The sequence below is a fragment of the Haliaeetus albicilla genome, chromosome 5, assembly GCF_947461875.1.
Source record: "Haliaeetus albicilla chromosome 5, bHalAlb1.1, whole genome shotgun sequence".
Taxonomy (NCBI): Eukaryota; Metazoa; Chordata; class Aves; order Accipitriformes; family Accipitridae; genus Haliaeetus; species Haliaeetus albicilla.
This window is the reverse complement of record NC_091487.1, coordinates 30,130,740-30,154,649: the sequence shown is the minus strand read 5'-3', so window position 1 is coordinate 30,154,649 and position 23,910 is coordinate 30,130,740. Positions and strand designations below refer to the sequence as shown.

The window sequence follows — 23,910 nt, the reverse complement described above, 5'->3', positions numbered from 1 at the left end:
AGGGTACCCAGCAAACTTTATAACATGAGAGGTGAAAGTTACTTTTTGTTATTGGCATGAGCACAGGAAGATAAATGAAATTACATTAAAGGTAAAGAGTTATTTTAATGAGAAAATCAATTGCAGCAATAGTTAATTACTCCAAGCCCCCTCTGATTTTTTTTTTTCTTGACAAAGCACACAACATTTCTGTGCAGTGTTTGAAATTTACTTGCTTTTTTAGAAGACAGGTTTCTTTATGAGACTGGGAATACTTCACAATGGCTGATCATGGTTTTAAACAAAAAGGCTATAACAGCAAAATAAATAAAGCATATATTTCCCAGTATTATTTTTAAACCAAGCATGGTTGCTTGTTCATGTATAACTACTGTCCACAGCTCATACTACAATGAAAACTTGACTTCAGGTACTCAAGGCAGAAAATATCATGATCACAGTGTTACAGGACTAGGTTCCTGGTGTTATAATTAGCTCAAAGCACAGTATCTGAATTGAGTATAAAATACTGCATCTGTACTAATAGTTTTTAGTAGTATCCTGTGAGCAGTCTGTTTCCGTGACTGACAAGTCTTTAAGTCACAGATACTTCGAATTTTTTTCTCTATTGTGCTCTATTACATTAGGGGAAGAATTACATAAACTTGCTGGCTCAGTGCCACCAAGTTTTGTGTGTACATCTACATATATAAATTTATATTTATATTTGGATTTCTCCTGTATTCCTTTTCTGGTTAATTCAGTTTTAATCTGTTCAAAGGTATAAATTCAGAGAGAGGGAAAACTGATGTATTTTAAAATTGCTTGAACACTTTAAACTATTATATCTCTGGAACTTTCAAGACTGGTCAGTGGTGCTGTATCACCCAGTGAGAGGCTGGAAATCTTTTCTTTTGGGGGTATACAAAGCTTCTGTGTTCATCCATGTAGCCAGAAGATACTTCTGTTCCTCGGCTATCTACTGTCAGTGCTGTGTTTCAGACTGGTGCTGTTTTGGAGTTAAGTGAGGGAATTTCATAGCCGGTAGAAAGTTGGTAATACTTCCCTGATGATCCGAGTTTTTTAAATCGTTGGTGTTTACAAACCCTCAAGACATTTAGAATGCCAGTGAGGCCTTCAAAAATGCCAGTTTATCATATAGCTCTCTAATTCAACATGTGATCATGAAAACACTGTCATATTTCTCATAGGTAATAACATCTGACCCTCATTAGTGGCATAGCTAACATTCTTAACTTTGCATTTATAGATAACTACAACATTAGTAAATCAACTTGCCACAATTTTTTTAAAATAAATATTCAACAAGGAATTAGAAAAATTCAGGTTTTAAGACAGCAGAATTCAGTCCTATAAAATCTAGAAATGTGGGTTTTATAACTTTATAATGGAAAAAGTCAACATCACAGTAGCAGGCTTAGGCCTTTATAGTGTAGTGGCATATATTCTACCAACCATCTATCAATCTATTCATCTTTTTGTCCGCGCTACAAATTAAATAATGGTCAAAACAGTGTGGGTAAAGCACTTTCCAGAGCTTTGATAAAAAGACATTCCCTGCTCCTGAAATGTTCATTAAAACTGTAAGATGTGTAAAATCTTCAAGTGAATACTTGGGAATAATCAGTTTCAGTAAGAAAATATTCAGAAATTGGAAATCTGATGTTTCCAATGCATGCAGATCTGAAAGAACTGTCAAACACCATTTAAATGGCAAAAATAACTCATTAAAAAAGAAAGAGGAAAAAATGGCTAGGTTTTTATTTTCAAGACAGAGGTCGTATTTCAAAATAACTCAATTCCTATTTAGGCACTTAAGTATAGGGCCAGATATTTTAAACTGCTCAGCAGGTAGCAACTCTTATTTCAGGGCATTGTGTTCAGATTACAGGATGAAGTCAGTATTTTATTTAGATGCCTAATATCCACTAATCATAAGATCATGACTGAGTCCAGCATTGTTTAAAAAATTAGAGTTAAAGGAAATAGGAAAGTCACAAACTTGTGATTTTTTCATTAATTTAATGACTTGTTGCACTGCATCTCTAATGACTCCAGTTCTGCAAGAAATGGTATGTGAGTGCAACTGAAGCTAATTTTCTGATATTTTGTTTCAAGAGTTCTCAAACAAAATAGTTTTTAGAAAGAGAGGAAGAAACCTTATTTTCTGGTTGTACAATAATTATTTCCATCTTACAAGGGTCTTCCATATTGGATGATAGGGCCCCAATCCTCCAGCCATTATGGAAATGTATTTGCAGGACCTTCAGTAAGTATATGCATAATCAGTGTTTCATTGTTCAATATTATAGGATGTTCTAGGAGCTGCATCAGCTGTAAGCAGACAGGAATATAATAAAAAACTATTTTAAAAATGCATGAAAATAAATAAGTTACAATTATTCACACTTTTTCTTAACAAAGTAACAGGTAGCCAATGAAATTATCAGGCAGGAGATTTAAAACAATCAAAAGGGAATGCTATTTTCATGCAGTGTGTAATAAAAGTGAAACTTGTTCCTACAGGATGTTATGGATAGCAAAAATACAAATGAGTTCAGTAAGTAATTAGACAAATTAATGGAGGAGACATCAATTAATGCTTATTAAATTCCAACTCTGAAAGTCTCCACTGGCTGACTGCTCAAATTTGTGATGGCAGCTTCTATACCATTCTATGTGTTTGAGGTTTTTTTAACTTTTCCATAAACATTCACTACTGGCCACTGCAGGAGATGGACTCAGCTGAATGGACTGTTGATCTCACCCAAAATGACAGATGCTTTTTGAAAGCACATGAACTTGTAGATCTGGAGGCCTACCTATACTATATTTTTATGTATAACAAAGAAGTTTTAAGGAATGCCTAGAGGGTTTTCATTGTGTTGGGGGGGGGGTTGCTATTTCCAAAGACTGGGATGTGGCCATTTAGGTAGTCTGCTTTCACCAGAAGAAAACTTTGAAAATGTACCCAATTAACAGTTTTTCAAGATATTTCTAGCACATTTTTCTGTAAAATACACAGAAAACATAATGTATATATCTACTTAATGTTTAAATGTGTACATAAATTTATGTGTCAGAGGTACTATAATATACATTAAATAATAAAATGTAAATCGTTAGCAATGATGATCTGAATTTCTTTTTTCCTTACATATAAGACATTTGTGTCATCGTTGTAGCCCTAATCCATATTCAGGTCTTCGTGTTTGGTGTGCAGTAATATGTAAATTACCTAGCCAGCTGCATTAAGCAGTGTTTGTTTATTCTATTTCTTTTGGCATAGCATATAACTGAATTTCTGCCAAAAATGTGGCTGCTTCAGGGAACACTGTTCGAGTAGAAGGAAGTTTTGAAAGGAAACGCACATGATAAGTCTTTACTCTGTGAAACAGTAAAATCAAAACAAACTTTCTGTTCATAAAAATATCTGTATTAATGTAAAATAATGGGCTTGTAAAATGCAATGAACAAACTGAATCTTTTTAGAATGCTCTGTTTACATTGGCTTTGTAAACAAGAATACAATGCTAAGGCAGTGATTTTTTTCATATGTGGGAAGGGTGACTAAAACTGGTGAAACATGAAAATGGAAAGTTTAAGAGAAATTATTTTAAAATGGCATATTAATCTCCCCTAACACATAGCATTTAAAAGCATTTAAATTTAGAAAGCAGTGAAGTTTAAGTGTTAAAAAAATTGCATTAATGATGCATAGAGCTATCTACTTATGCTTGCAGTCCTTTCAGTCTTCCAGTCTGACACTTCCTTTTTTATCCAGCCAGCTAATTTCCCCTCTTTTGTGAGGAGTAACTGTTTTCACACTAGTGCTTACCCAGCAAGCCTCCTCATTGTTTCATGGTTAATTATCTTCTTGAGCTTCACCTTCTCGAGTAAAGGGAGAAAGACGGGGCCTCCCCACAGCTCTAATGAAAGCTAGGTTTTAGAGATGCACTGTGTGAATAAATGCAGTGTCTGATCTACAACATAATAAATGAGTTCCTAAACTTTATGGAGTCACAGCTCATCCAGCAGGTTTAGTGAACAATGCAGAAAGATGCTTTATTTTAAAAATACTTTTTTATTTTTAAAAGGGGGGAAGAATATTGCTTCAGTGTGAAACCAAACGCCATCAACCGTTCCGAAATCTCTAAGCATTACAAAAAAGGTGCATGTCAAACATTCAGTTTCAGTTCAAACCTGAGCTGCTGCATGGAAGACTTTGAGCTCTATACTTTAAAGTTGTATATCAACAACACTTCTAACAATGTTACTACTAATAGCCCTGTGCCCCTCAGTTATTACAGCTCTTTGTAAACTCTTAGTACTCATTAGACTTTTCGTGCCTCACCAGCACTGAAAATAGCCGTTGTGGATAGACATAAAGCTTCAGTTTATGTTCCAATTTGAGCCCAGGTTTAAATGGTGTAACATTTAAAATAAACTCTCCTGTAACAGAAGAAAGTTGAACAATGGCAATAGTGGTTTTGTAATAATGAGGTACTTCCCCACTGTAATTTTGTCCTCAGCCAAACTAAGGCAGGTGAATATAAACCTCTCACCATAACAAGATATGGGTTGTCCATTACTTGGTCTTCTTCTAAGTGAATTTCTACAAAGTATGCTTATGTTAAATCATTTCTCAGTTGACCAAACCAAAATGCACATATAACACTGGTACTTGAGACATTGCACAGGATTTATTCAACATCCTATATTAGACTGAAAATTCCAGTCCTTTTTTGCCAGCCAAGTTCAGGGCTGTGTTGGCATCTGTTATGTACAGAGGAAACTATAAACATCGTCACCTACCAGCGATGGAGAGAGGAAAAAAAATCTGGAAGTTCAAGGATGAGATGATCTTAGTGAAAGAGCTCTTCCTAGGGACCTCTTATACTTGGAGATAAGACCGGTGTTTCTATTTTGCAACATTTGAAAAGCAGCTCTTCTTAGATATAGGCTGTGTAATGGCAAGGAACAGTTGTATTGTTGTAGCTTCTAGGTGCTTTCTGTTGTAATTTTGATTCATCACCAGAAGAACTCTCTGCCATTTTTTGACAACTGTGGTGTTTAACTTAACACTTGGAAATCCATAGGTGGGCAGACTGTGCAAGTACGTACAATATGCAGCATTCTTCCAGCCTTTGACTTGACAATACATGCTTATTGACTCCCCTCTAGTCAATATCCCAAATTTACAGATGGTGAATCAACGACTTCAGGAAGTGCCTAAACTGAGATTACAAAGAAATTGTGTTGAAAATTTAAATAGAAGGAAAAAAGTATGTCCTTTTTGATAACATGAATTAGGCTAAATTTGGTAGTCTCTCAACTGCTTCATGAGGAGGAGAAACTGATGATAGAGCCAGATATTTTTCATGCAGTCCTGTTATTCATAAATAACAGATAAAGTCTCCCTTTCCAGTATACAGGAAGAATTTTTATTTAGAAATTCAAGCCTTTCTCCTCCAGCTCTGAGTGAGAAAACTTTCTTTCTAGGTTCCTCCCAAGGTCAAGCTCCCAAGGGCTTATGCCCTATTCTTTTGTACCTTATATCTAGCTGTTTCTATGGTGATTCTCACTCTTCAGTGTTTCTCACAAACACTCATTTCTGCTGAAACAAAGCTGTTAAAAACTCTGTGATTCCAGGTGTCCTGATGTGCCTGTTGTAGGCTGGAGATGGCTATTGTGTCTACTGAGTCCATTCATAGTGTCCACTGAGTTGTTCTGGTTTAACTGAGAATACACTGTTAAAGGAGTACCAGTTCCAATGTAAATCATACTAAATTGAAAGTTTTCTTAATGAGTATGCAGACCTCTTAACTAGTACAAAGACAAAGCAATAGTGATTTTATTATGCCACTGTGGCTTTGCTAATACAACCTTGTTTCATGAGCATCTGAATGCAGAATGCAACTGAGTTGCCGTTAATACAGGCCTACCAGTGAAAAATCGTGTTGAGATTCCGCAGTGTAGACAAACAATAGCTGGTTTTGGTGGATTTTTTTGTCTTAATCATAAAGACTTATCTTTGATTGGGTCAAATTCTGAGACTTGGCATGGATGAACTCCCACCAACTTGCATGGGCATGTATCTGAAGTAGAGTGCCAGGATTTGCTCTTTTCTGAACTAGGTGTGTATGGCAACCTTTTGGGGTTTGGGTAAAGCTAGGAATGTTTTTCTAGGAGTTTCATAAAGGGCTTGTGTTAGATTCTTGCACAAAGAAAATCATATATTCCTCTGAAGTAAAGGTGAGTCCAAAATGACATTCAGGGGCGAAAAAACCTGTCATGTAACCTCTTGACAGATGAAAAGAAAACTACAAAGCAGCAAAAACAACAGTCAGTAAAATATGCCATGTAGCCAAGTTTTCTCATCACAAAAAAAGCACAAAAAAAAGCCCAAATACACAACTTCGAATATAGGTCTGGGATTGTAAACCTATTTGGATGACAATATGATTCGATATAAAAATGTTATAGATGTTCTTCTGCTCTCTAGTAACATTTAAAGGGCTTCTTCAGCAAATGAGAACCAGAGATGTTAGAAAGCCATATGAGGATATGGTGGCAAAAAAAGAGGCCACTGCTTCCATAGAGGCTGGAAAATAGATAATAGGTAGTGTGTTAGCAGTGATACTCTGGGCACAGCGCGGGGACTAAACACTCTGAGTCCCTGTTTTTGCCTTGACCTGTGATAGAAGGTAGTTCCTGCAGGCCTTCTGCTGACACGGCTTACCTTCTGTTCCAGCCCAGCTTGTCTGAACCAGCTGGTGTGTTGGAAGGGCTGGAGCCTTTCACTCTTTATTTTGGCCATCAGGCACTGCGAGCACCTTACCAAGAAAGAAGACCCTCATAGGACTCATGTGCAGGCATGACTGACCCCAGAGTGTTACCTAGCATTATCAAGTGACATTTGAATAGCAGAAGAACGGTTAGAGAATGGCCAATTTCTCTGACTTTTATAATTACTTCTATGGCTAGTAGAGACTAGTAGTTTTCAGCTGGGCACCCTCTTAAAATGTCAGTGGAGTTATTTCATCTCTTGCTTAGAAGATGTGCCCACAAAACAGCTATCATGATAAAGAAAATTATCAGTTTTAAAACCTGGATATGACAATCCTATCCTCTAGTGCCACGCTTTCCCGTCGCGACAATCTAGGAGAAACGACGCATCTCCAGGGACTTGCCCTGGGGAGAAATGGACCAACACAGATACTGTGGATCAAGCGATTTCTCCGTTTAATTGCTGCGTAACATTTGGTTATATACCATAGCCATGCGCAAGCCATCTACTGATTGGTTAGCAAGTGCTGTCCACGCGCCTAAAGCAATAGTTCGATTGGATAAGGTCTTCTGATCACGCGAATGATTCCTCCTGTCTTTGTCTTGCCTGGTGTCCTGCTTTCAGTCACGTAGGCCCATCTTGTTTAGCTTTTTGTGCTTATTTCATCAAACTTTGTAGCAACAGTTAGCCTTCGCTGCATCCTTGAGGCCTGCTGCTTGCAGGTGCCTCTGGCTCAGATTGAACAGCCCCATTGTGTCTCTTGTTCACTATGTATCTATTTTTCTAATTATCCCACACTCTAGACTTTTATTTCTGGGCATTATCAAGAACTTCAAACATCGTCATAAAGACAGGTACCTGAGCAATGATGGAACCTCAGTTGTTCCCATAAGACCCAGCCTGCACTGAGACCCTTGCAGGTGACATCTGTGACTGCAGAGAGCAGAGGTGGAGTCCACGTCCTTCCTGTGGTACAGGAATCTGTACGGGCAACCACCCATGTAGGACCCTGGCAATGCGTGTGAGCATCCGTAACGCCTCACAGAAAAGCACAAGTTCTGCATGTGCAGGCTTGAGCATATTATTTCATTGAAGGAGGCAATAATAATTGTAAAATGAAGCAAAAGAAAGTGTGAACTATGTTTTGGATCTTATTTGTTCAGGAAATAAACATGTACCTTCTTCTTTTAACTGGTATTATAACAAATATGTGTGTTCATGATCAGTTTCTCTAGTGATCTGTGATAAAGCATACTGCTTCCATATATTTTGAGACCATATTGTAATGTGCAGGTCACTTCAGTATTATGCACATGGAATATTATGCATATGGTCATGCATATTAAAATGTTGGTGATGAGAAATAAGGACAGTTTTCTTGTGGGCTATGGTATAGGGAACCCCATCTAGAAAATGAACTGAAGTGAAGCAGAGGTGAAGTGTGTACTGTACACATGACTATTTCCCTCAGCAGAAGTACTTGGCATGCTTGCATTTTTCAAAAGACAAAATCATGTTTGTCTTCCTTGAATATGCACACATTCCTGGAGATGGGGGATGGTTTTCTTCTCTTTCTCTTTCTTTTTCCCCTGGCCCCTAAGCGCAGTTGAGTTTGGATAATTTGTCCACAGCAACTGAAGGATATGTTGCAGGGGAGGGAGGAACAGAGTTTGTATTTATTATTGTAAAAGCTCTTTTTTTCATGTTAATTCCTTTTAAAAAATATAATGGTACGTAGGGGTTACATTACAGGCCTGTTTCACCAACACAAAGTATCTGTACTAGAGTAGCACATGCAAATGAAGCTGAAACAGAGAATCATTGTTTAATAAAATTTGCTGCAGATAAAGCAAAACTATCCGTGTTTTTAGTAAAAGAAACAAATGAAAAAATGCATTTTTGAGACTTTTCCTTAAAGAGCGCTAGGGTTGAGGAAATGTCTTTATGTGGCTTAATAATCTTATTTCTTCCCATTAACATTTTCAACAGATTATCTGTTTAACCATTAAACACCAACCCTACAAGCATTTCAGTGCACACCTAAGTTTGGTCACATGAGTTATCCCACTGAAATGGGAATACTGTCCTGAGCAAAATAGTTCAGGGTTCAAATTAGGAATAGCCAAACTCCTTAAAGTAACACTTTCAAATGCATTAGAACTAATTCAACCTTTCACTCTTCTGAGCCTGTAATTTAATTGATTCTGGCTTAATTATATTAGAAACTTTTCATGCAACAGTAAATGCTTCCTAAGTGTAGTTTATCTAGTGATAATATTTTAAAATAGGAATATGCATAATATTGGGCATCTTTTTGTTCTTACTGCAAAGTTATTTTTTACTTGCTTGGTCAAAACTATTTACATTCTTTTACTGTGAACCATGTGACCATCAAGATCTACTCTAGACTTTAGTGGTATTTAGTGTCTTTATAACAATAAAGTCACTCTAACCTACTTTAAAGATACCCATTTTTAGAAAGATGACATATACACACACGTATACACATGTATATGTGTGTGTATAAGCGCACACACACATGTATACATGTGTATACATGTACACTCTTGCACATACAAAAACCAAGTTTCTAAATTCTGGGAAATTTAGTGCAATTAGTCACACCAGCTGGTAGCCAAAGAATTTTTGCCAGATGGAATGGTACCTTCGCAGCATGTTTTGTCACAGACTTCAGCAAGGCCAGGACTTGAGCATACAGGGCTCGCCCCATTGAAAGCCGAAGCTCTGTAGCACACTCAAAGCTTCTCTTTAATTGTAGTCTGTCTTATATTTGGAGACCAGTATGTCTGTCTGTGACAGACCCCTTTCTTGTTGGGTATTTGTGGTTCAAGAAGTGATACCTTGCACCAGGCTAGGTAGAACATCCTTTGGAGTGTGTAAGTGCAAACTCTGTAGGAAAGCCACATTCATCATTAACTGAAATGGGATAAAAACACATGGTGCAGCCCTCACATAAGTTTTACCAACTGGATATGGCAATAGAAGATTTGTTTGCTTTGTGTAAAACATGCATTATGCAATACTATACCTTTCTTTGGAATGAAAAACAAGACAGACAGGAGAAGAAACAACAGTATTTTTTCCCAGTAAAGCAAGCAATCAGAATTTAGCTCTGACACCAGCTGACACTTATGGTGTTGTACCTCCCGTCTGCTGTATAACACCAAGTAAAGGTTCAGTTTGGGGAATTTTAAATGTTCTATTGCCAAGACCTAATAATCTATTACTATCATGATAATTCTAATCCTCCAGCACCCTACCTGTGCACTGAGTAGCCTGATAAGGAGACATCTGCCATGAGAAAAATAGTCCTCAGAGATTCCTGATTTTACTTTGCTGCTGCTGTCAGTGCAAACATAATCTGGAGTGACACCACCTTCCATTCTTCACTCCAGAGATTTATTCAAGAGTCTGTATGGTGCTGCTCTCTCCAACAACTACCTCAATGTCTAAAGTCTCTTTCTGGTTTGAGCAGCTCGCTAAATTTTGTAAAAAAGAAAGGGAAAATATATACCCCTGCTAAAAATGCCAAACACAAAATATTTGTGACTTTAAGCTGAGTGGTTTGTTTCATAGTTAAAACTTGGTCTGTAATTGGGAAGGGCTGCCAATGTAGCGGATAATCACTGAAGTTGTACTTCAAGGGAGATGATGCTCATAAGAAAAGTAGTAATTCACTAATACCAATTCAGTCAGTTCCTTGGATAGGGAAAGCTATGCTGGTAAAATGACCAAATCTACATAAGAGCCTTTGCAAGTATAGCTGTGATAATCAGAAGAAAAAAAAAAAATCAAATCCCTTACCATCATAGCTATGCCTGCAAAACTTCTGAGTCTGCACCAGGCCTCAGAAAAGCATGTGCATTTGAAGAATAAAAAATAGGCTTTGAAGTGAGGAGCACTCAGTGAAGATGAATGGGCTGAGGTCACAACTCTACATGTTTTATTGTTTTAGTCCATCTGACTTGCAGAACAAACAAGGCAGCCAAGTGCTGATTTACAGGGGGAAGGTTATCTTCCTGACCAATAAGGACCAAATGTTTTGTTTTTGAGAAACAAAATCAGATTCTATGGAACATAAAATCCTTGGAACCTGCTGCTGATTTCCTGCCTTCGGGAATTTCTTTTTGCAGCTGGCAAAAGCTTAAAACAGTAAAATTGTGCAGTTTAGGAAGCTTTTCACAGCAATGTCTTCCTAATGCTAAGTACAACAACGTCGTAAAACATGCCACAGACAAAATGAGTAGTTGTAGCTGATTTCTTGTTTAATCTAACAGGTTTTCAAACTAACTAATTATTGTCATTCTCTTGTAGCAGTTTTTACTTGCAGGTTGGTTAAGGGTTAACTAAAGTTGGGAGACTGGGTCCAACTAAGTACTAGCCAGGAACCATTATGAAAACATGGCAAACTGGAAAATCCAAATATGGATTTCTGAACTCCACAATGTACAGAACTGCTCTGATAGCTCTAGTTGTCTAGCCAATGGGTGTTTTCATGGGAATTTAACATTTAAGCTATCACTAACCAGTATCTCACAGGGAAAAAAAAAGGTTTCTAACTAATTTACTCCATAAAAGCTTTGGCGTAGGTATGTCCACAAAGACCCTGTAGCCTTGAACATTAGACATGACAGATGCTCAAAATCCCCAAACCCTCCTAACCTGCCAAGGAGGAAAAAATTCTTTGGCACCTGTATTTCTGCCCATGATTATGTGCAATATCTTAACACAGCTGCAGTACTCATGGACCTACCTTACAGCTAAGCCCAATGAAGCATGAGGACACAGATTTATCTTACATGGAGAATGTCTTGGTTTATCAAATATATTAATAATAGTATTACCCTGCTGAATGGTGGATAGCTACTCTGCCCAATTTAGAGAAAATAATTCTTCCTTATGCCTGTTGAGTGTTTTAGCCATTGGTCTACTGGACATACTGGGATGTGATAGCCCTTGTGTCTTGCACAGAAACAGTGCCACCTACATCCATAATTAGACACTGGAGCAGAGATTTGGACCTATCTGTGCCTCTTGCCAGTTAAATGTGCTAAACACTGCACTGCAGGATAAAATTCTCCTCATCTACCTATGACCCAATTAATAATTAATTGTTTTATGTAAAATGAAACAGGAGAAGCAGGCTCCTTTTCAGAACAGCATGTAGGTAGGGCTTCTCCTGAGAGAATGAGAACCTGGTTCATGTCTCTTATGCCCAGTCTGGCAAAATGTCCCATGCCCAAAATCAGTGCCCAAACTATTGAGCTGTTGGAGAACATCCCATGATTGGGAGGCTGAGCAGCTTTAGCTCCTACTTCAGAGAGAGAGCTCCCAGCTGAGAACTGAAGTCAGAGATACATGCCTTCCCCTGCACAATTAACCTTGGCTGAGTCTTGATGAATCTAAGTCAGTAACTAAGTTGTGTACAATTGCACTTCATTGGACTACAGCCTCATTTTATCTGCTTGTATTTCAGTAACTTTGTAAGTTTGTTGTGATTTAGATTGCTGTTTGGCGTGTGATCAATGCTGTATTTGAAAAACAAAACTTGCTCCAAGAAAGCTCAAGAGAGCGAGAGAACAAGAGATCATAGTTGAAAGTTTTTTTGGAAAAAGTGCCTGATTTTCTGGATACAGTGATCATTGTTCAGCTGTTAAGATGACTTAAACTAAACAATTCTACATTAGTTAACTCTTCTATTACAAGACTTATTGGATAAGCAAAGTCTTCCCTAAAATGGAGGCCTCTCAATAAATAGAAAAATAAAGTAAAATTAATTTATGCTCAGAGAACCAGCCCCAAAATCATGGACCACTTCTGTCTTATTTTGAGGGGTTTAAGGTGAGTCAATACTGTTGGCCACTTGACACATCACATTTGAGTAAGAAATGTTGTCAGGGTGTTCTTCCTCTCCCACATGTGTTTCTAGAAGGAACAATTCTTGATACTATATGTTCTGAGTCATGATAGCAAATATTACTGGAAAGTTACAAAAGTCTTAAAAAGAGCAAACTAAGTTCAGCTCAATTATTTATCAGTCCTTTCCCAGAGAAAGGTGTCAGCACAGACAATATTTGAAATTCATGTAGTATTTGATTAGACTGATTGATTGTTCTTACAGCTGAAGATATTAACATTCATTAGTCTTACTTACTGGTCATTAATACTGCCTTTATTATCAAGTAAAGAATAAATAGAAATTCTAATAAAAAATTCTCAAGTCTTGTGATTTCCAGTCCATTAGATCTGTTGTTTTAAGGCTGACAACACAAAAGTTTGTTATAAACATTTCAAAAATACTTTAATAAATCCTTTATATTTTAACTCTTTTAAACTTAAGCAGGCTAAGAGACATTCTCATATATCCAACATAATAAAGCACTAATCGCATGGTTTTTACTAACACACTATCACACTCCTATGTGATTCTGCAGAATGGTTAAAACTTGTTACATATAAAATGACTAACCACAATTAACCTCTATTAAAGAGATTAAAGTCAAATTTCTGTATTATATTTTGACAGGAAGTAAGAAAAAACTCTAAGAAGACTAAGAAATCATGTAAAATTTAATAGGTTTCATTTTAATTGATCATTTTAATGGTACACAAAATGTAACAAAATTAAAAGCCTGTTAGTGGTCATTGTTCCAAAAATGCACTTTACTTCCATTAATTTACTTCTATGATTTCAGTGGAAGCACATTTAAAGTACAGTTGTAAATATTTTTAATCTTTGACTTTTTTTTTTTACAGGAGCCTCTGAACGTGATTGATCCCAGTTTGATGGATCTAAATGGTCCAAGTGAAGATGCACTAGAATGGGATGAAACTGACATAAGTAATAAGCTGATCAGTATTCATGAAGACTTAAGTGATCCTGATCAGGAACTCAAGAAGGATGATCTAAGCCAGAAACCTACTTCAGGAGGATGTGGTGATAATGATGTGAATGAAGACAAAAGTATCAGTGATCGTGGAAGTCCTCTTTATTGTCCCAGCATTACTTCCCCTCCAAATCCTCACATCTATCAGGTCTATAGTCTTCATAATATTGAATTATCAGAAAAAAAACACATGCCTTTTTTGAAAAAAACATCCAAACTCTCCAATGTAACACAGTCTAACATTTTAAACAAAAGTCTTAGTAAAGACTCATCATTTTCATCTACCAAATCCCTGCCAGATCTAATAGGGGGGACCACACTGGCAAAACCATATAACTATATGTATCAGAGTGGAAGCATAAGCAGGCATTCTGAGAGTGAGAGTGGCATAGTGAGTGAATGTGATACAGAAACTACAAATAATTCAGAAATTTTTTTGCTAAATGATATTGAAAGCACTCAGAGTAATCCTGAAATTGGGCATGCAGAAACTCAAGTGGATGATATAGTTGATGTAATAAAACAAAAAATAAAGCAAGATGAAGAAGACCATGCTAGTCTCTCAGATGATTTCCAGTTGGCACCTTCTGCATGTTGTAGAACTGAAAATGGTGAGGATTTGGACAGCATTACCATGTGTAACCCTGTTTGTCTAGAAGAACTGCAAGGAAAACATGATGTGTTTACATTTTATGATTACTCATATCTTCAAGGCTCCAAATTCAAATTACCAATGATAATGAAACAATCACAAATTGAAAAAACACATACAGCGGGCAGTTTGTTTCATGGTATTTGTCTTGATAAAATACCTGGTAAATCTGAACATAAGGCTGGAGAGTCACAACCAGATGGGTTTATTCATGACCATACTCTGGCAAGTGTCCCTGGAGAATCAGATCCCAATTCCTGTAAATCTGCAGAAACTGTAAGAAAATTAACTGTTACAGAGAGTACAAGACAGGTTTCAACTTTATCTCGTAGTTCTTCATTAGAATCTCTGTCTGTAGTAGGTGATTTGTTCAGCTCAGGTATTTTTAAAGGTGGAGACGGTCTTCAGCGAAGCACCTCTTTGGAGAGCTGGCTGACTTCCTACAAAAGCAATGAAGATCTTTTTAGTCATCATGGCTCAGGAGACATAAGTGCAAGCAGTGATTCTGTTGGAGAGCTCAGCAAAAGGACATTAGATCTTTTGAACCGCTTAGAGAATATCCAGAGTCCTTTAGATCAAAAGATAAAGCACAGCATCTCTGATATAACACTCCAAAGTAGCTCTCAAAAAATGTCTTTTACTGGACAGCTGTCTCTAGACATTGCATCCTCAATCAACGAAGACTCAGCAGCTTCTCTCACTGAACTCAGCAGCAGCGAGGATCTTTCTCTCTGCTCTGAAGACATTGTACTGCACAGAAATAAAATGCCAGATTCAAATGCATCATTTAGAAAACATCTTAATAGATCTGTAGCTGATGAGAGCGATGTCAATGTCAGCATGATTGTTAATGTCTCCTGCACTTCTGCTTGTACTGATGATGAAGATGACAGTGATTTGCTTTCAAGTTCCACCCTTACCTTAACTGAGGAAGAGCTAGGTATCAAAGATGAAGATGATGACTCCAGTATAGCAACTGATGAGGATATTTATGAAGAATGCAATTTAATTTCAGGACTTGATTATATAAAAAATGAACTCCAGACTTGGATTAGACCAAAATTTTCTTTGACAAGGGAGAAGAGAAAAAGTAACCTCAGTGATGAAATTCAGCACAATAAAGTTAGTAATGAGACATCAAAAGCCACAGATACATTAAGCATTGAAACACTATTGAATGGTTCAGTACAGAAAATATCAGAAAATAATGGCAATAGTAAGAACGTACCACGTGAACGTGAAAAAGGGACAAAGAGTCACCTGATGAAAGATATCTCTCAGGTTGTGAAAGATCAGCTTGTGGATGATATGGAGAATGGCAATGTTGGAAATACTATTGGCAGTCAAAAGGAAGGTCTTGTTAGAACATCAGCAACTCCCCAAACTCATGCATCACTTGGTGTCAGAAAAGCTGAAAATGAATGTTGTGTCTGTGAAGCATTTACAGACAGTTCAGATGATTCACATATGGATGGCAAGGAGACTGTTCTGTCATCAGATGGATCCAGAAACCCTCCGAAAGAATGTCAAAGACATCTTCAGCCTGATCATCACTCTCTTGCTTCCTCTCCTGCTAAAAAGCCTTGTCTTGAATCTTCCTCAGAAATTAATTGTGTAGACATACAAGATACAGCTTTACAAACATCCTTACCTAATGGTCAACAACATAGAATAAGCATTACTGAAAAATCAACTGATTGCTGTACAGCCTTGAAATCCAATGAAGCAGAATGCGACTCCTCAGCCAATGGTCTTGATTCATGCTGTAACTGTGAATCTGCTACTTTTGATAAAAGAAACATAGAAGATGGCTCAGTACACAATTTTGTGAGGGAGATAATAGACATGGCATCAACAGCTTTAAAAAGTAAGTCACAACCTGAATGCGAGTCATCTGCTCCAGCTTCATTAGCACAGATCAAGGAAAAAGTGTTAGAACACTCTCACAGACCCATTCAGCTGAGAAAAGGGGACTTCTATTCTTATCTTTCACTTTCTTCTCATGATAGTGACTGTGGAGAGGTAATCAAATACATAGAGGAAAAGAGCAGCACTCCTGTGCCACTGGACTTCACAGATGAAAGAGAAAATATTGAATGCTTTTTTGAAGCCTGTCCTGAGGAAGAACGGATTGAGCAGCAGCAATCCATTTCTAATGGTACTCCTGAAGCACGAGTTGAGCAGCAGCAACATATTTCTAACACTATTTCTGAAACGTCTCCAGAGTCACTAGGTGAAGTGACTCTAGAGTCATTAGAAGAAATTAAAACTTCATCTGAAGGTAGGGATTTATCTTTCTCATGTAATGGTGACAATGATATGAACATCCCCAATCCTAACAAACAAAGTGCATCAAACAATTTGAAAAATGCTGCTGATGATTTGCTGATTTCAGATGGGCAAACTGAACGTTTGGAAAATAGTTCTCCAGAGCTTAGCACTAAAAAGAGTAGTACAGGAGAATCACCTGGATCTGAAGAGCCCAAAGGATGTGTTGCTGCTTCTGAAGAGGCTTCAGCTATAGAGTTTCAGTTAAAGCCTGGCCATTCACAGAAGAAGGATGCTTTGCATCAGAACAGTAAAACTCTTACTTGTGAAGAAAATCTCCTTAATCTTCATAAGGAAAGACATATAAATATGCACAGATAGAATGTAACTCTCTCCAGGCACATACATTATCCTAAAAACAGGTATGTACTCTGCAAGTTGCACATTCTTTTTTTTAACCTTTTTTTGCTCCCCCCTTTTTTTTTTTACATTTTTGTACAATGAATGGAGATTAATCACCATCCAGGCTTCTGTTTTATGACAGTACTATATCATTTGTTTTGATTACATTATAATCCCAATTTACATGCCATTGGTCAACAAATGCAGTGAATTCTAACTGCTTCTTGCCCTTTGGCTTTGCACTGACATGAGCTGCTCCCTTCTGCATCAAATCTGCTATCTTGCAGAACTTGGGAATTCTTCAAAAATAATATTTCTATGTCAGCCTCCTCTTTCCTCCTCAACTGAGCTGTGGAACCAGAAGCCAGCTCTACTCATTGATCCCCTTCAGGCAGCTGGCCTTGTGAGGTGTTCAAAAGCACTTGATGAAGCTGATCTTCTGGTTTTACAAGAATTTGGGGTGATTAGTGAGTTTGAGTTCTACAATATTTCCAGACAAGCCATGAAGAATGGCTAAGCAGACTGGAGAAAAAGTAGAGAGATAATAAATCATCTCTTGATGTCATTTTACCATGATTTAAGTTCAGTAAGCCATTATCAAGAACACAATTATCACAACACAGTGTTAGGTCAAAAGTTGAGGTTATCAAAATAAGTAATCTTTGCAACGTCATTAAAGAGTATTATGTGAGGGTAATGTAGAATAAAGACCTGAATACCAAAGGAGATGGAAACTGATAGTCACACAGCAGGACTGGAAGCTTCAGTTCTATCTTGTGGTAAGCATTTTGAAACATAAGTAACATGGTGGAACCTAAGACGAAAAAGTGGCTCTGATCTCTTCCAGAGTTCGTAAGTAGTTCAGATCTGGAGCTTCTGTCCTCACATAAATGTCTACAATAACTGCACATTTAACAGCAAAAGAAGATCTACAAAGCAACTTCTGGATAATATCCTAGCCTGTAGCACTGCTGCTTTGAGCCTTACTAGTTGTTTGGTGACCCAAAAGCCAGCATAGCTGTATAGAATACCATTAGTTTTTGGAAACACTCCTCCAGTACACCAGAGCCAGCATGGCAGCTCCAAATGCCACTCCAATTCCAAATGCCGCTGCTTGCCAGAAGCTGTAGCAAGGGAATTTCCAATAAAACACAAGGCTGAGCACGGGACCAGGTTTTCCCGGGAAGTTCTGGAATCTCCATCCTTGGAGATTTTCAAAATTCAAGTGGACGTGGCCCTGAATAACCTGATCTACCTTTGAAAATAGCCTTCCTTTGAGCAGGAGGTTGGACCAGATGATGTTCAAGTTTGCTTCCAACCTAAGTTATGCTACAATTCCATGATGTTGCTAGGAGAAAAGGCTGTTATTTATTACTGCCCATGAAAACCAGTAGTACTCTCCTATTGCAAACTATGTAGCTATAGCAGAAGATCTGGGCCTATTTATAAGAAATATATTGCTTTGCTGCTATTAGATATCTAACTTCTGCATTTCCTGATTTTGCTATATTATATTACTATGCTTTGGGCTTTTCTTTTGCACATATTGGTGGTTTACCCAGCATTCACACATTCACATATGCATAAATATTTCTAGCAAAGTAGGTTATGACAGCAATAGTCTACAGCTTGCCACTATCTCTTTGGAGACATATCTATTTGAATAATGCATTATATTGGAACCATCATAGCAAAGAGGATATTTCTTGAATGGCTTTGAAAGTGGCTATCATGACCTGTTGATTGCCAATGAGGTTAATACTTGGACACATCCAAACAACTGGAGAAGCAATGGAAATCAACTGGGAAATACAAAACTCATAGATGATACTATATATTCTAGAATTACGTTAAAAGGATTATGTGTATATGGAAGCCTTTATTTGGAAATTGAGATGATGACAAAAGTCTGTGGTTGATAAGTGATAATTATGTAAACATAAGCTTTTCCTAAATTACTGTTTTATTAGGTTTTTTATTCTTTCACTCATTTTTATGATATTAATTTGAGGAATAATACTTACTATAGTGAATGTGATTTTATTCTTGTTCTCATTCTTTCACTGATGAAGATGATAACATGTCTTTTCAATTCATTAGTACTTTTCCTCTGAGGATCTCAAAATACTATATAAACTTTCCCTCACTCTTCAGAACTTACTTACTTGGTAGCCAGCTGTGTTTTACATAAGACTGGGATATGAAAATGTGCAGTTAGTGTAAGGACTAAGATTGGACATAGAGGATGGAGATATTAATAAATGCCCCACAATGCAATAAAATGTAATGCAAAGTTTGTGTGCAACAACTTAATAGGGTTATGTTATAGTTTTAATTTTTGCCCAGGGGTTGACAAATATTTTAAGGTAACAAAGCCCTTCACACTACATCCAACTTTTTACATTTAGGAAGATACACTGGTTATTAACTGATGCATATAGCATTTTTTCCATGGAAATTATGTACTGTATTATTCCCAGTAGTAAAGCCCTAGGATACAGATAGTTTATCTCTGGCACATCAAAAAATGAAAATATGAGCTGCTAGATTTGGTTTCACTAAAGTCTGAGCTCCCTTCCCCCATTCACAAGCTTGGTGCTTTAACTTCATCTCTCATGCTATGGGGAATGAATTACAGAAGCAATCTATCCTAATTTGTTAACTTATTCAAATAACAGTTATTATACTTAACTATGCTAAAGATTATCTTTTTGGTGGCAGATTGTTTATTTTTTGATGAGGCTAATTACTGATTTTCCAAAGGTAATTTACATTTATTACTAATACATCTTTTAAAATGTGACAGATAAATGTTGTTCCCATAAGTGTATTATGAAAAAAGTTACTATTTAAAAACACATTATTTAATTTGAAAGATAAATGGCAAACACCATTATTTTTCCTGTAGCACCTGTGCTGTAAGCTCATTTAAATGTGTAATTCCATGTGTAGCTGCAATACTTAGAGAAAAATAATCTATGGTATATGTGTACCTTAAAAGCATACCGAGAATTCAAAGCTGAAAAAGGCATAGTTTCAAATATAGTTTGACTTTACACTGTTTTAGTATTGGCCTTGGCTGTATGGGAGAATAGAAGTAATAGTGAAGTAAATATTTTTGCCAAATGTTGCAATCCTGTTATTTAGCAGTGTGCTACAAAAAAATGACTTTTATGGGAAAATAATAACAATCCTATAAGCAGGCTTAAAAATATCTCTGTCGGCACTGACTAGTCTTTCGTATGAGCCAACACAGAGCTCTTCAACAGAGGTGCTCACAAAGCTATGCTGATTTTATTTCTCAAGTAGGGGACAGCTTGAAAGAACTATCTTTCTGTATATGAGATCATGCGATCTGCTGCTGTCACTGTGACCCATGACTCACCAATGGGGTGGGAATTTTTAGTCACATATTCAATATGCGTAGAGATCAATACATTAAGGAGGTTCATGTGATATGTCCAAAGTCTTTTCTAGAGGATACATTAGAATTCTGTGTGTAATTTGTTAGTTCTTACAAGTCCAAAAGCTACTGCCTTCCTTTTGTGCAGAATTTGTAATTTAAACTTAAGTTTTAACTTAATTTAGGGAAAAAAATATTTTACTTGGGCTTAGGAAAACTAAATTGGTTTTATCTGACAGTGCTGCAATGTTAGCCAGAATATCCTGCCACATACTATAGAAACCCAGGACTGATACTCAGAAGGCCTGACTGTTATTTCCTGCTCAGCAATAGATTTTTTTGTATGACTTATTGCCTCCTTGCCTCAGTTTCTTTAGCAACAAAACAATGAGAATAATAATCAATGGGACCTATGAAACATGATTTATTCACTGAAAAGTGTTTTGAGATCCACAGATAAAAGATGATACATAAAAGCAAAAGACTGTTAGTTAATTATTCATTACAGGAGAAAAATAATATACAGGCTTACACAATAGTTAATATGTAATAATTTACTTTTAGAGACTGGGACTACAAGAATAATCTAAATCTTTGCTTATCATTTTTTTCCTAGAGTTTTTTATAGGAAGGTAGATACTATAATGTTTCTTTATAGAGTTTAAAGCAGTCTGACTTTATAGCTCGTTACAGTATTTGACTTTAAAAAAAAATTAAATAAACAGATAATCCTGTATTGTCTGTGAATTACATAATTTTTGCAATACTTGAGATAATGAGTGAGACTTTTCTTACTATAGATATGTGAAACTCATGCCAGAGTTGTAGAAACCTTTTGATACAGTCTTCCCCTTTATTCAGATCAGTTCTTCATTAATTTCTAAACAAACTGTTGAGCTTTTCACTATTGTCATGTAAGTATATTTCTTCTATAAGGGGGGGGGGGGTCAGTTACAGCAAATAAGATCAAAGGAGAAGGTAACTGGATAGATCCAGATATTCCTGCTTAATTTGGAAGGCACATAATGCATGTCTGGAGTGCCTCCTAGGAAATGCCTATGAGATGTACTTTGCACTAATCTTTGAGCTGTATTCTGACAGTTATTTCTTCATAATCCTCATCATAAGCCTGTGCTCTTTGATGAATAGTTTAACCCTAAACTCTGAGCTGGATAATTCTATAGTATGAAAATTTAACTCATTGCTGGTACTAGAAGAGTCTAAATAGCTATTTACAATTTAAAAACACAGTAACGACACTGACGATTCTATTCATGGACCACTTCTGTGACAATCCTTTCCTCCTCTCCATTGAAATCTCATTCTACATGTTTACATAAATATTAAAATAAGTGACGGGTAGATCTTTCTGTTGCTTCGCTTTTGAAAATTCCTATGTTTTCATTGATCGGTGCACTTTTGAGTGTGCTGAAGGTAAGTTCGCAGGTAAGGATGAGGACAGGATCCAGGGAAAAGGTCAGATTTGATGACTTCCCTTGTTTCTTTAGGAACAAAGTCTTTACAAAAATCAATGTGTTTCCTACATCGATACAATTTTTTACAGTAACTTGTACCTCAGGCTGTTAAAAGTCATTGTTTGCCTACTGTATGCTTCTGCATTAAAGGCTCTGGCATGTGACCATTTAATGACTATCGGTGGTTGTTCTGGGAAAGCTATGTTTTGCAAATAAAACTTCATTTTCTGTAACCTACTATTACTTTTTTGTTTCCTTTTAGAAACTTGGCTGCAATTCAGGTGCAGGTTCATCCTGTAAACCCTGGGATGACCTCCAATTCCATTGTATCACTGCCTTTCATTACACTGACTCCCAAGATAAATTTTCTTTCCAAACGTGATTTGTCCATGTTGGCTTTGTGATCAGGCTGCATATGCTAGTCCTATTTCAGTGATCATTTTGTATTGTAGCAAGGCCATTTGCTTTCATATGGATTCCTCTCCCAAGCTACCTCTAATGACCTCCCCTTCCTAAATTGGATGCTCCTGTACTACTTATCACTAGTTCTGTTCTTTAAAGTTTTGAAGTTCCACAGAATTCATGATCAGTCTGGTTCATCTTTTCAGAACTGTACCTGTCAATACTCTTCTATTTTATGTATCAAATTTAATATTTATGTGTCTAATGCATAAGCTTATTGAAACTATTTTACTTTTAAAGTGACAATTTTGTTGGATTGCAGCAAAAAGAAGTCATTAGCCGTCCTGATTCAATACATCTAAAAATTAAACAATTAAAATAAATGGCATTTTATTTATTTAATTTTAAAATTTAATCTATGCAACACTTCAAGAAACAACTACATGGTGTTGTATATTAGGAACTGTTGACATTCTACTGAATTAAGTACAACATTTTGGTTTTTTATGCTTCTTGAGGTGGTAATGAGAAAAAAAGTTTTTAAAAAATGTGTGCCTTGCTGTATTTCTTATACCATTTATTAAAAAGCTGCTTTCACAGTAAAATTATGTTGGTTTGAAAGGAGAAAATAGCAAGGTTAAGACGTGTGAATAATTTCTGTATATATGTATAACCAAGTGCAAACATTGATGTATAATGACAGTATAAAATGCTTTCATGTTTGTGATGTCCAGTGATGTGGAAAATATAAGCCTTAAAACCATTAGATTGCATGGTAATTAGAATTGGCATAATAAACATAGTTTATTGGGGAAAAAAAAAAAAGCAGAACTGGTGATCTGTTTTACCTGCGTTCCAAGAACAGAATGCTTTATCAAAGTACAGAAGAATATGTTTTTGTTTGCAAATATTCCCTAGAGATGTGTGATTCTATAGCTGGTGAAGATTTGTATTACCTGGCTCAGAGGTAAAGAACTTTTTCATTAAAGATTCTGCAGGTCTTTTTGGCCAAACGAGGGGACACAAATATTTAGTAGTTTAAACTAGGACACTGCCAACTGCAGTAGTGGCAATGAGCAGGCACACTTTTATAGCAGACCTTTTCTTTGTTTATCAGTAACAGTTTGTTGTCCGATTCTTAAAATTTCATCCATTTACATAATTATATTGAATAAGCCTTATATATATTTATATAGACACCTCTACAGTTGGCTGTTTCAGTTACTTAGACTGTACATGTTTTTATCTTGTGCTAAAACTATATTGGGTGGCCAAAATAAGGCAGACAGCTTTACAACCTATCTCTGCAAACATGGTGTTCATCTCCTAAAAACACTATTGGGAAGGGATATCAGGAAAGTTAAAAGGCAAGGAATGCTCTCCTATACCACCTTTAATCATTATTTTTCCAAGTATTTAAATGTTTTTACAAAATGCTTCAACATTCTTCTTCCTTTAAAAAATGTGAATCAGTTTGACAAGCTTAGCTAGAAGCTTAGAGGAACTATACTGACCAGATGATACATTTATACAACACTGAAGGAACAGGTATTTAAAAAACCCGTCATGTTTTCAAAAATATTAACAGCTTCCTGTTACTACAAGATGCA

The 23,910-nt window shown here is 36.5% G+C and overlaps 1 protein-coding gene across 5 annotated transcripts in view; it reads left to right on the top strand.

Moving 5' to 3' along the window:
* Window positions 1-23,125, top strand: part of AKAP6 (A-kinase anchoring protein 6) — a 291,528-nt gene extending 268,403 nt beyond the window's left edge. For 4 of the 5 annotated variants that reach the window (XM_069784017.1, XM_069784015.1, XM_069784013.1 and 1 more), the window contains 2 exons: window positions 13,568-17,040; window positions 22,161-23,125. In XM_069784017.1, coding sequence (XP_069640118.1) covers window positions 13,568-16,999 — 3,432 coding nt within the window. In that variant the 3' untranslated portion in view covers window positions 17,000-17,040; window positions 22,161-23,125. The remainder of the gene's footprint in view (window positions 1-13,567; window positions 17,041-22,160) is intronic. The other variant, XM_069784016.1, reaches the window with a different exon arrangement.
* The last annotated feature ends 785 nt before the right edge of the window (window positions 23,126-23,910 follow it).